Consider the following 12,885-nt stretch of genomic DNA (forward strand, 5'->3'; position numbering starts at 1 on the left):
TCAATGCATTTCACATTGATTTTCAGAAGTTTTGCTAACTAGGGCAAGGGCCTGCTACATTTAAAGGCAAATATGATTTAGCATAAGACCACAACTGTATCACATAAAGTATTCACAGAATTTGTCCTTTGATTGAGTGACTCAGAAGTGGTCAGAACAGAGGGCTAAGGGATGAACAGCAGGCATGACTCATAATCTGGTACTTGAGTTTAGCTCAGAAGTGTGACTGTGGAGAAGGGGTGACTTTCAGAGGGAGGTGGCAACAGCTGACATTTTTGGGGAAATTCAAAGTCCCACAGTGAGATGCATGCTTGGGTAGCACTGATGCAATGCATAACTCCCACAGTAAGGTAAGGCTGCCTACATTGTGGCCTAGCTAACAAGCCAGAGGGACTTGGTATTCCACAGAAACATCAGCATATCCTCTTTCATCCTCCTTGCTACCAGGAAACAGTATTTTGCCAAGCCCTTTGAAAACGTGCTCACCCTTCCCAGAGTGAAGGTCCTGACAACGTATTCCGCCAGGGGCTCCACCTCTACACAAGTCACTTTGAAGTCCCCATAAACTTCAGTGTCGTCAGGCCAGTACTTGTAACACTTGACCTAAATAAAAAAATGGGTATGATTTTACACCAAGGGAAAAGAAAAGCTCGAGGATACTGTACTGCATGTACTGCATTACATCGCATCTATTTCCAAAATGACTGTGCATTCATGTGGCTTGTCATGGCTAGTGGCTGTTATGTCAAGTTAAGCACTAGCTACAAGGAGTTTCCATTGCTTTACACAGCTGCATTCAGGTGCCAAATTCACTTCTAAATGAGCATTTGTACTTTCTTTAGTGCTGAGCTGTGGAATATATTTCCACTTATGCTAAATTGTGCTGCATTTTGTACCCATAATCAAACTGTTGCAAGTAATCCCAGATACCTTATAGACTTCCCTGAGGTATGTATTACTGCTAAACTGTAAATAATTTGCTGGTTTCTAGCCACTGATATAGAAGCACATTTCCTCTACTACTCTTCTCATCTGAGTGATGCTATACAAATCAATTCTGCTGAAACATACATTTTGGATTCAGACAATTTTCCTCCACGCATGAAAGCAACACAGCATGAGTTTTCAGAAGTTGTTTTTAGACAATACCATAACTGCAACACTGCCTGGACTCCTTCCCCTTGGCCCCTTAGGATGCATGGCTGCCCTTCACCAGACCCTTCTACATTCTGCCCATAGTATGCCTTGCCAGAGGTTTTTTTTTCTTTAAACTTGCAGCATTAAAAGAAAAACAAATCCAAAAACTTACTCTTCCTACTTCCACTAAATTTGTGACCATCACAACACAAGCTGATTGCTCCTGCCATATCATTCTCCAAAAGTCATAAACAGTCTCATGAACTGGACCTGTAAAAAAATAATCCAGGTAATATTCTGCAAAAAAATAGCAGTCAAAGTGAGTGCTAAGAATAAAATCCAGTGTGTTTCAGAGCTGATGCATGTGAGCACATTTGCTCAGAGAAGAAAATTTTGTGAAACCACATCATCCTGCCATTGTGCCGGTTTCCAGATTATACTGTTACTTCTAACCAGTGCTGGATATTCTCAATTTAACTGAATTACCACTTGAAAGGAAATAATGGCAGGTGTTTCATGTAGCAAAATGACAGAAGTTGCTTGAGAACTACAAGGACACAGCAATGTGTGACTGCATTTATAGTTACACTTCCAGTTTTGTTTTACATTTGTTAAATATAATGTGTTGAGAATGAGTTTCTTCAGGTGCTCACCAAGGAGATGCCCATGCCAGAGTGAAGTATCAGGCAGGAGCGTGCTGGCACAGATACTCCACGCTTGCTATCCACTTCCTGGCAAGCATGGATGCACAAGCAGGCACTGAGCCAGACACTTCCCCCTGAAGTGCATTTAAACTAACTAAAATACTTTTCTGTGAGGCAATGAGAAGCACATGTTTATGTTTTGCTTCTTGCACTGCTGCAGAGACATGTTCAGTTGAGTGACAGAGGCATGTACCCTGTTAAAACAGTCTCCAAAAGAGCTCCTTTACCAACATCCAGCAGTACTATAAATATTACTGTATACAATAGACATAGAATCACAGAATTATCTGGAAAAGACCTTTAACATCATCAAGTCCAAATATAAACCTAACATTGCCAAGCACACCAACTAATCTTGAGTACCAGATTTGAAGACTCAAAACATATTCTTTCCTATGCTATATCAAAGGCTGCACACAAAAGCAGTAATAAATTTTTCTCTCCTTTACACACTATTATGTGCAATGATTTGCATAGTAAAACAGAAGTAAAATACAAATGCAGACTTAATGCCATGTAGAAATCTATTTAGGCAGCACTTACACAAAAATAAAAAACAAATATGGTCAGAACTCTAAGCATCCTGCTTTAAAATAAGTTTTTACTTTGACTTTCCTATGTGCACCTACAGTCAACTGAGGGACAAATAATAGGATATTTCCAGACAGCTATCTGATTATGCTGACAGATCAAATAATGGTAGAACTCAAATCTAATTATTTTTACTTTAAATCATAGCCTCTGATATTTCAGTGCAATCTTAGACTAATCTATTTGATTTTCCTCATTGTGAGGTATTCTACCAGAAATACAAACCAAAAAAATATAAATTCTTTTTTTTTTTCTCTAGCACCCCTTTTTATTAGTAGGGTGTTATATGACAAAGATTTGCCTCACTCCTTTGTACACAGAATTTTTGTCCTCTGGCATTACTTTACCCAGATTTTCTGAAAGAGTTTAATTTATCATTACTATCTTCACTGCATCCTGGACCAAGTTGTAGACAGAAAAATAAAACATAATATGGAAAGAAAAATGCCTCAAGGCAGTTTGAAACTGTTCTCTTCTCTGTTCATGTCTCTTTTCTCTATTCATCTTCATAATTGGAAATCATGGTAGTAGGTTCTGACTTTATCGGCTGAACTTATCACTGACAGATTTGCTCAATAGCTAATTAACATGATACATTAGTGCAATTTTTGAATTTATTCACATTCCACCCAAACATACTATGTTAATTTACCATAACACAAGATGACAACTCACAATACTGGGTATGCTTTACTTTCTTCTACTTCTATTTTACCACAACACTGTGGAACTCTACAGAGAACAATTGTTTGATTTGATTAAAGCTGGCAGATCCTTACCTTGGGTTGCAATGTAGTGACTTGGTCTCTGATATCCCTAAAACAGCAATATAAGTTGGTTTGAGTACCATATTAGGAACCAAGAGTGGAAAAAAAAAGCATAAGGATACTACAGAATCCTTACATCTAGACAACATTTTCAGAACAAACCAATATTTAAGAGCATCATGAAGCTCAAAACCTAAAAACCCAGTTAATATTGAAAAGGTTTGAATGACAACAGATAAAATGAAAATAAGAACATCTGACTTGAACAGACATTGTAGTGTACCAGGAAGGAGTACTCTGGATTGGTCCCTTGCACCTAAAAATTAGTCTTCTATTGACATTATTTCCCTAGCTGTACATATTTGGGCTTTTATTTTAAATTTAATAAAAATTCTCTGCCACCATGTTATCTCACAGCTGATCTGTGTTCCCACCTTAGCCAATATGAAAAACTACACACCTTTTGTCTTTTTAGAGACAGAGAATCACTGTAAGGCACAAAGAGGGATGTGCCTCAGGCCTAACTAATGGGGACAAACACAGTGGTGTGTGCACAGAATCAAGGTTCTACTGCAGTGAAATCTGCTTGACTGTACAAAGTGTGCATCAATTACAGTGGGCATGATACACACAAGTATATACACTGTTCTACACACACACATATATATAAAGGTAAATAGATAATCCTACAGAGCTAAGCCTCTCCAGATAGCTGGATCTATGCCAATGCTAGCAGCACTAATTGTCCACATAAAAACCACAAGACAAAGAGCTACTGCTCTTGAGGAAATAATTCAGAGTATACTTTGACCAGTGCCAGCAATTTAGCTACAAAGAGGAAGGAAAGTTTAGTGTTGCTGGTGAGAAGACAATACTGAATTTCACAATGTGGAAATGTTTATAACTCCAGTTATTCTCTAGGTTAAGTTTTATTAGGCCACTTGTTGCAAGTATTGCATTACAGGGGAGTACAGGCCCTTCGATTCCTGGTATTCACAAGATGCTGCTAAAGTGAAGGATTTCAGTGTACACAAGGAGTTCATATTCTTTTCCACAGACTGCTTCATTATCCTGTCTAGAGTGAGAGCACCTTCCTCTGGGGCTTCTAAAAAACCATTTGAATATCCTATTCTTGCTTTTACAGGAGACTCAAATTGCATCAAATGATGAAAGAATTTCTCCTGAAGTCCTTAATATCAAGTCACATCTTAAAATTATGGAAGTAGAACCTGTGCTAGACAGGTTTACACTCAGTAATGCTTTTGAGAAGAAGATAAAAGTGTCACTTAAAAATTGTAAAATGCCAATTTTAACTTGTAACTTTGTTGCCTGCTTCTAATGAGATTCAATTCGCTCCTAAAAAAGAAAATCAATATCCTCAGGGAATTATTAAAAATCTGTGAGAGTTTTCTTGTTCCAGGCCCCAGGCAAAATATCACAGGCCTATCATTTCACAGAGATTGCCATGTTAAAATATCCAAATAAAAAAGACAGAAATATATCTGGAGCTAAATCATTATATCCTGGAAAGTCAAAAGGGTCTTAAATAACTTATCAACTAAAAGTGGTCAAGAAAACTACTAAGGTGCAATTATAAAGAAAACCAATGGAAGCCATGGATTTCAAAAACACTTGTCATAACTATTCCACTATCTTCCAAATGGCTTTGGAATTAATTTGAATGTAACAACTTGTTTATTCCTAAGGTGGTAATTACAGAAAAGTCATATTGTGTTAGTCAAATTGCCTGGCAGAATTTGGATCAGTTTTTAAATTTTATAAATGATTTTGTATTTTGATTAAAGTATGGAATTTCAAATTTTAGAGATTTTTTTTGCAGAAGTGAGGAAATTTCCATGTCAATATATATATATATGTGTGTGTGTTTGTGTATATACTTTGTAATACCTAAATTAGCACCTTAAAGCAAATGCCAGCTAAATATTCCTTGTCTAAAAAATTGTTAAAAATAAACAAATAAACAACCCCCCCAACCTACATATGTCATTATCCCTCCTTTTTTTACTAAACACATATTATTACTACTCCACAGGTATATTTTCAAAGAACTACAGTGCAGCCTACTATCTAGCTTCTTACATATACATGGGAAGGGGAAAAGAAAAGCTAGTGGCCAAAATGACCACTAAAAAATGTCAACAGCAAATTCTCTTTAACAGATAGGCTCATCTGAGTTACCTAACATCCAATAATATTCAGGGCTAAGCTAAAAGGCTAAATTATCTTTTCAAAACAGGTACAAAAATATTCACACAGAAAATAAATTTTTTAAAGGAACAGATGAGATAAATTAGATGAGGCATGCATAGTTATCAACTGATAAAAATAGAAGAAGAAAAATTAATAACAATATCTATATCAAATATTTACAATAGGATGCTGTTATTCACATATAGTGGTACTTACATCCCTGTACAGCCAAATCTACAGCCCAAACCAAAGTCAGATGTGAAAGAAAGCACAACAATGTCAGTGAGTACTAGGACGTAGAACAAGGAAAGTGTACATTTGTTCTTAATAAAAGAAAGCTTTCAATAATTTTGTAGCATAACATGCAATCATTTCACATAGAGAAGCTGGCAAATTGAGAGGGAGAAAGCTGTACATTCCACTCACATCTATGTAGTTGGCATTAATGTAATCTGAAGATGGATCATCTTCAACAGGTTGCAAAATCACCCTGGAGTGGTCATCTGCAAAAACCAAGTGGTTACGGAGCCTTTTCGAAGTGTGATTTTTAAGTAAAATATTAATGGCAAGTCATCTAGAAAACCAAAATCAGCTGGCATAAGTGCCTCACAATTTATAATCCTTAAACACAAATTGTTTACACAGAAATACAAAGAACCATTTTGTCTGAGGGCTGCAATTACTTCAAAAAAACCTTCACTACATTTCACTAAGCGCAGCTGAAAGGTATTGGCACTGTCACAAGAGGTTAAAAAGACACAAAGAAACCAGGTTACTTGCTCAAAGTCCCTTTCAACATCAGCTCCACTGTTGGTAATCTAGAAAACCAAAAATGCTGATTACTGTTTCCTCACTTCCAACCCAAGCCTGCTCAAGTTCATATTGAGACATTAATGAAATCAAGACAAAGGAGTTAGCAATGCACTTGGGATTCGATGACGAATCTGCCCATTCAGGGACTTCCCAGGCACGGTGATTCCTGCATGTTCCATTGCATGGGTAAAACAATACAAATTGCAAACAAACAGAATCAACACCCAAATGAGTGCCAGCGTGTTGCTGATATATGCTTACCACAGCTTGCACAACAGAGATGCAAATGTGAAATTCAGCCTGAGTTATAAAAGGAAGAAAGTTGAACTGTGAAGAACAACAACAACAACAACAAAAAAGAAAAAGCTGAGAAAGGCACTGTTCTGCTTCTCCACCGCAGGTATTCAGCAGCTGTGCCACTGGAGACTTGCAAAGGAAGAGAGAGCACGGCCTGAGTGACACACGAGTAGAGTTATCGCTCACGATACTCACATGCTATAATGTTTCCATAGCGGTTCTTTGTTCTGTTTTGATCCTTCTTAGCGACATCCCAAGAAGCTGACTGCCCCTCAAAGAAACTCTATAAATAAAAATGTTCCGAAAGAAAACATTCTGACCATTAATTTATCTCCAAAAATAACAGTTTAAAAGAACTGCCCCACCATAAGTAAGTTCAGCTCTGCTCGCCTGCCCTGGTCACCCAGGCAGTGCCATGGTACAGAAATATCTAGAGAAGAAGGAGCCTCTGTCTCTCTGACTCACTGAGGAACTCCACAGGGATTTCAAATCCTGTAATTGCCAGAAGGCTAAACTTGCTTATGCGTCCTTGCTATGGAGGAATGACAGTAAACTGAGAAAGCACAGAGATACTGTTTGCTCTTCTTACAGGGTGGTGTAATATGGAGCCCGTTTACTACAGCATTACATTGCTTTCCACATTACTTAGTGAAACATCTTTCCTTCCTACAGAGACATCAGGAACTCTCCTCTGCCAATGTTCATTGTTCTTTTTGCCTTTCCTCATATCCCTACCTCTAGTCACTAGCAAAATTATTCTACATTTTTGAACTCTTAAGACTTTGATCTCTCAGTATTGATAGAAGCAGCTTTTATTTCTCCTCGGCTTTTTCTTCATTGCCCGTAGATATTTTACTGCTGTTGTAGGTCTATGCTACTCCTTCCTTCCAGATGATCTCTTATCCTGGGTAAGTTATCTCCAGAAAATACACAGTAGCCATGGAATCAGAACTTAAATGCACAGTGAGAAGCCCAAAGCAGGAAACAGATGTCATGTATAGAGATAGAAGAAGTAGCAAGCAGGAAAACACCTGATACAGCATCAGGGACCACCCTCCCCCCAGAGTAGTGGCTGACACTTGGTCTTAGCCTTGAAGTTAGGCAGAGCATAGCAAAGCATGTTTAAGTAAAAGAGAGGAAAAGAGCATAATATTCTTTTAAAAACCACACATTTATTTATTCCAGTTCTTATGTTTACAGTAGAGACAGCTGCAGAAAGGAGAGAAGGTTGAAAACTGTGTCAGAAGAGATTGCTTACTCAGAGAAAACTCATTGTAAACCTAGCTGTATTGTGAGCAACCTTAGCAGTCCCATTCCCATCTTTACTGTGTGTCCTGCCTGACATTCTAATCCCTAAGAATCACAACAGACTCAGAGATCAGAAGCCAAATGAATCTGTACTCATCTTCTGCCTCCAGGGCTGGGAATTTCTTGCTTCCATTTTAACATTAAAGCTGTAAGTAGACATGCTCAGGCAGGTTTAATTAGAACTTCAAGACATTACTATCCTTATTATCTTCTTACTGCTTCTCAACTGGAGCTGTCCCACTATTGCCCTACTGAGATGCTAAAATAAACCAGGAGAGTGCTTCTAGTCAATGTTTCTTGGAAAACCAGGCAGGTCAAATTCTTTTCTTTAACCTAATCCAGGAGATCTGCACTAAAAATAGCTCACATAACTAATTACAGCATTTCCACTAAAGAGTAGCAACAAAAGAGTGGCAACGTCTTACAATATGTCAAAAAGATTCTTTTTATACCCTAGGGAACACACAGGGATTTTCTACCAGGCTATTGTAAAGGCCCAAACCACTGGATTCCATTTCCTTTTCACTTCTGGGTTACATATATGAGAATCTTAAGCCTGTTAATCTGTTTTTCACTTAAACCCATGTCATTTAGTTCCATCCTTCTGCAATACAATGCAAACAAAAGGCTGCCCATTTCAAAGCGATTTTTCCTAGCAAAGCCCCACCGCTGGAGATCTCACCTCATACTCCTCTTTAAATCCATAGCTGTCAGAGGTCTTCATTAGGTTAATATGCTGCAGGAGATCAGCCACCCTGATGGCAGGGTGCAGCTGCCCAGTCTGGTACGGGGATTCTGTGCCTTCGCAGAGGTAACGAGGGACATCCAGGAGTCGGCTGGACTCAGCTGTTGCGCTGTGATTTTCATCTGTATTCACAAGAAGTCAGTGCATTATGTACCCACAGAGCAGTAAAACCTGCTGCTATACATTTCAACATCTATTTTGAACCTTTTCCTTCAAAAACATCTCTAATTTCTGAAGAGGCAAAGCACTTACTCTCCAGCACATAAATACTGTGAAGTACATAAAAAAAAAATTAACAGCAAGCACATACAAAAGTCTGCAGTCCTTCATCCAGTAATAAAGATGTCTGAGGGGCATTTTATTTGACCCTACAAAACTTTATGACATTAATGTACTTGGAAATTCCAGACTCTATCGAGCAAAGTAACTTTTTAAGGGCTAATACATATCAATAGCAATATTACACCTTAAACAATAAATTAGAATAATTTCATAGTGGTATCAGTACATAATTTGTGTAAAGTCAACAAAAAGTGACTTGAAAACCCACTAAAAAAGAGAAGCAATTATACCACCACTTCAGAACACCACCTCCACTTAAGAAGATGAATCAGCACTACAGAGTGGTCATTTTAACTCAGGTCTTTTAGTAGACAAATAAAACTTGAGTTGACTGTGCTGTTTTAGTCACAACTTTTTGCCCTGTGTAAGCAAAGAAGTTTCTTATAACGCTCTCTGTGCTACAAGAATTCTCATATCAAAACCATAGGTCAAAGCTGCATGAGGTCAGCTGCATATTGTCAATCCCTTCTGTGAAATAGTAATTTTATTCAAAATAGAAATTATTAGATCACATGAATTTACAGAGGAAGAAAAATTCTAATCTAAGTACCTACTGAAACGAGAAGTGGGTAGTCAACCCCCCCTAAACTTCTTTGAAATCAGTTTACCACTTTCCTTGCAAAGGATCTAGATTAGGAGGCAACACGCTCTAGGAATAAAAATGGACTCCCCAGGGGTTGGATTTTCTACAATTACACCAAAATGTAAACACTATTAATGTCCTCTGGAATTAAATCTCCTGAGAAACTTGACTCTTTGAACTGTCACCCGAGTTGCTAACTTCTGTACCTAATTTATGCCTCACTAATCTGCCTAACAAGGTGAACGACATGCAGCAGTCACTTTTTATTGTAGTGTTACCCATACCAAATCACACACATTTCAAATCATCTCAGGATTTGTAGTTCTCCCCATTGCTCATAGAATACTTACCAGTAATAGGCACTTTAACCCATTGAAGCAGCAAAAAACAATGAGTGAACAGAACATGAGAAATTTATTTCAGGACTATATTAGAAAATGGCTAAAAGAAAGTGACATTCAAAGTTGTTAAATCTTCACAATAGGCAACAATGAAATCTGTTTAAAAAATGTAAGGGACACATTATTATATTATCAGTGTAATAATTGGGACTTGGGAAAAGCAAAACTGTCATACCAACTTAGTGCTAACGTACACAGAATAGAGAGCAGCATTAATAACTTATACATGAAGAAAAAGAAAACTAGCAAGCTACAAAGTAATAAGAGTTTCATATAAAAAACCTCATTTTCTATGATTTAGAACCCATAAAATATTCCTCTTCTCTAAGTAAGGCAGAAGAAAATTTCTTTGTCATGCTGGGCCAAGCAAAGACTCTACAAAAAATGGAGTAGACTAAATGATACAGTTCCAAAGGAGCAAGGTTACAGATACCCAGCTTTTACTACATGGTGTACCCAAAAACTTGTACATTTCTCTCCACTATTTCAGTCCACTCTGTGAAAATTAGTACCACTTCCAACTTTCAATGGTTTGCTTATATGAGGAAATTATCATGCCCAGAATATCATTACCAGTGGATGAAAAAGCAGACAGGAACTATTAAGCTGTTCTTCAGTTAGTTCCTTGCCCTCAGTATTCACAGCTGTCTGTGACTGTGTCTGCCACAGCAGAAAATACCGTGGCAGTATGCCACTGAAGGCACCATGAGCAATTCACAAGCACAGGATTAGATTTACAAAGTTATCTTGATTATTTGGGAGACAATGTGCAAATCAACAAGGTGAATTGAATGGTGAATGCAACAATAGCATGTGTTGAAAAGGGAAGTCTAATATATAACTACAAAATGGAGTAATGGACTGGAAAATTATAACTGTGAATTTAACAGGCAACTCAATGCAACATGAACACAATAAAAAGGAGAAAATACAGTTCAGTTAACAGAAACAGTAAAAGAGGGGCATGGGGGTACCTATTCCACTCAGCTCAGCATTAAGATTTCTTCCAAGAATGCTACCTGATTTGGGGCACTGCAATTTAAAATTCAACCTAGGAGCTGGAAAGCTGGAAAACATTCAGAGGAAAATAATGACAACAAATTTAGAAAATGCCATCTACAAGATGATGAGTGAAAGAACTGGGTTAAACTTTACTAAAAGAGAAATAATTGAGGACACGAGCCTTTTAATGTGAAAAAGTTGCTTTTGAAAGGACAGAAATGTGCCAGTTTTCCATATTTTCTATGAGTCTCTCAAAAGGAAATTACTAAATCCACAGCAATGAAAATTTAGTCTAGATTAGCCTAATTAGGAAAAACTAGGGATGAGCATTATTAATACTTAGTAGTAACACCCAGTTAGTAGTAAATAATACTCAGAAAATTGATCTTTCGGTCCCAGATATTACTACTATAAATCAGAATTTGTTCTTACTAAGGAGGACTGAGGCACTGGAACATTCTAGTGCAAGAGTAAAATTTCTGTTTGCTACAAATTTTTAAAACATAATGAGACAATTTCCAGAAAGAAGCTGTATTATATGTATAATATCCCTCCTCAAAACAGAGAAGAGATTTCCCTGTCCCCAGGTCCCTTTAAGATTTGCTTCTAGCAGTCTAATTTTCAACATGTCTATATTCACATCTACATTCTGATTTTTGTCTTTTATCCTAAAACAACCACAGCAACTGACTGAAACTCAAAACTGCACATTGAGTTTATCCAACCAAGAACTTGGGTACAAGCTGTACTTTTATCTTTTTATTTAAAAAAAAAAAAAGTCTCTAAAACCTGCATTCAGTGTTATATGCAGCATAGACATATTCAGCCTGTCCATTTCAATTTGTGTTCTTTTTTAAAGTAAGTAAAAAGCTGAAAAATTTACTAGCTAATACTAATTGAATTATGTAATTAATACAGGCATAGAGAAGTACCTGTTCAGAACATGCAAAGAAAGTTGTTGTTTTCTCTTAAGATATTCTGAAACTTTTTCTGTGTTCTATTTTTCTTTTCATTCTTGTTACTTGGAAAATTGAACTTTGGGAGCCAAAAAATGTTAATGTGGACCTGAATTTTGTTTTTAAAGATCTCTTTAATAGAGCTCTAGTTTCACATGTCAATTTCTTGGAATTCAGTTTCAAAGCTCTGGGGAAAAAATTTTAGTGTTTTCCATTTACATATTTCCTCATGTACTCTTCAATTAGCAGTGACTAGGAATAACTTCTTAATGAGGACATAATTTTTATTCTAAAATTGTTGTCAGTCTAATTCTGAATTGATGAACTGAGTGTAAAATTATTTTCTGGCAACAGCATAGTTTTACATAAAACAAGCTGTTTCAACGTTCAACCATGCAAGGAGACAGAACTCATGCAGGGATGGATAATGAAGGACTAGGGTCCTCACCTAACACAGCTGTCGGCACAAGTGGATCATTGGGCACTGTAGGAAAACAAAGCCCATGAAGAAACACATTACCCTTAATTTGTGTATTTTTTAAGAACAAAAACAATATACTTCAGAGTATGACCAAGTGATAACTAAACTCCATTAATTTTGTTACAATAGAAAACCAGAATGAATACAGTTCCAGAAAGCATCCTGAATAAAAGAGGTATGAAAGGCAGTGATTTCAGACTTTAGAAATGTAATGATAAGAGCCAAGAGATCCTTATTGAAATGAAATAAAGAAGACATTACATGCAATTTAGTTTTTGAAAGGGTTCCTCCTTCACTATTGTTTTTCTCACTTTACAATAAAGGTTCACTTTCACAGAACTCACTTCTTTCCTTTTAAAACCATCCTCTCATGAAATACTTGAATAGCTAATCTCAAAATAAAATGATATTTCTATAAAGTTTTCAAGGCAATTAAAAAAAATTATATACATTTTTACTGTTAATAGCTTTTTTAATGCTCAGTACCAAAGAGATTGTTCATAATGAGTATAGGAAAATCATAGGATACACAGATGCAGATGTCTGA

General features: G+C 36.8%; 1 protein-coding gene across 7 annotated transcripts in view; it reads right to left on the reverse strand.

Moving 5' to 3' along the window:
* The window catches only part of PTPRK (protein tyrosine phosphatase receptor type K), a 312,897-nt gene that overhangs the window by 14,439 nt on the left and 285,573 nt on the right, over positions 1–12,885 (reverse strand). For 3 of the 7 annotated variants that reach the window (XM_063151149.1, XM_063151152.1, XM_063151148.1), the window contains 8 exons: positions 12,306–12,341; positions 8,511–8,695; positions 6,716–6,803; positions 5,837–5,913; positions 5,627–5,644; positions 3,212–3,248; positions 1,310–1,407; positions 487–603 (listed from right to left, as the gene is read on the reverse strand). In XM_063151149.1, the coding sequence (XP_063007219.1) occupies positions 487–603; positions 1,310–1,407; positions 3,212–3,248; positions 5,627–5,644; positions 5,837–5,913; positions 6,716–6,803; positions 8,511–8,695; positions 12,306–12,341 (656 nt within the window). The remainder of the gene's footprint in view (positions 1–486; positions 604–1,309; positions 1,408–3,211; positions 3,249–5,626; positions 5,645–5,836; positions 5,914–6,715; positions 6,804–8,510; positions 8,696–12,305; positions 12,342–12,885) is intronic. The other 4 variants (XM_063151154.1, XM_063151153.1, XM_063151151.1 and 1 more) reach the window with 2 other exon arrangements.

The sequence above is a fragment of the Melospiza melodia genome, chromosome 3 (genome assembly GCF_035770615.1).
Source record: "Melospiza melodia melodia isolate bMelMel2 chromosome 3, bMelMel2.pri, whole genome shotgun sequence".
Taxonomy (NCBI): domain Eukaryota; kingdom Metazoa; phylum Chordata; class Aves; order Passeriformes; family Passerellidae; genus Melospiza; species Melospiza melodia.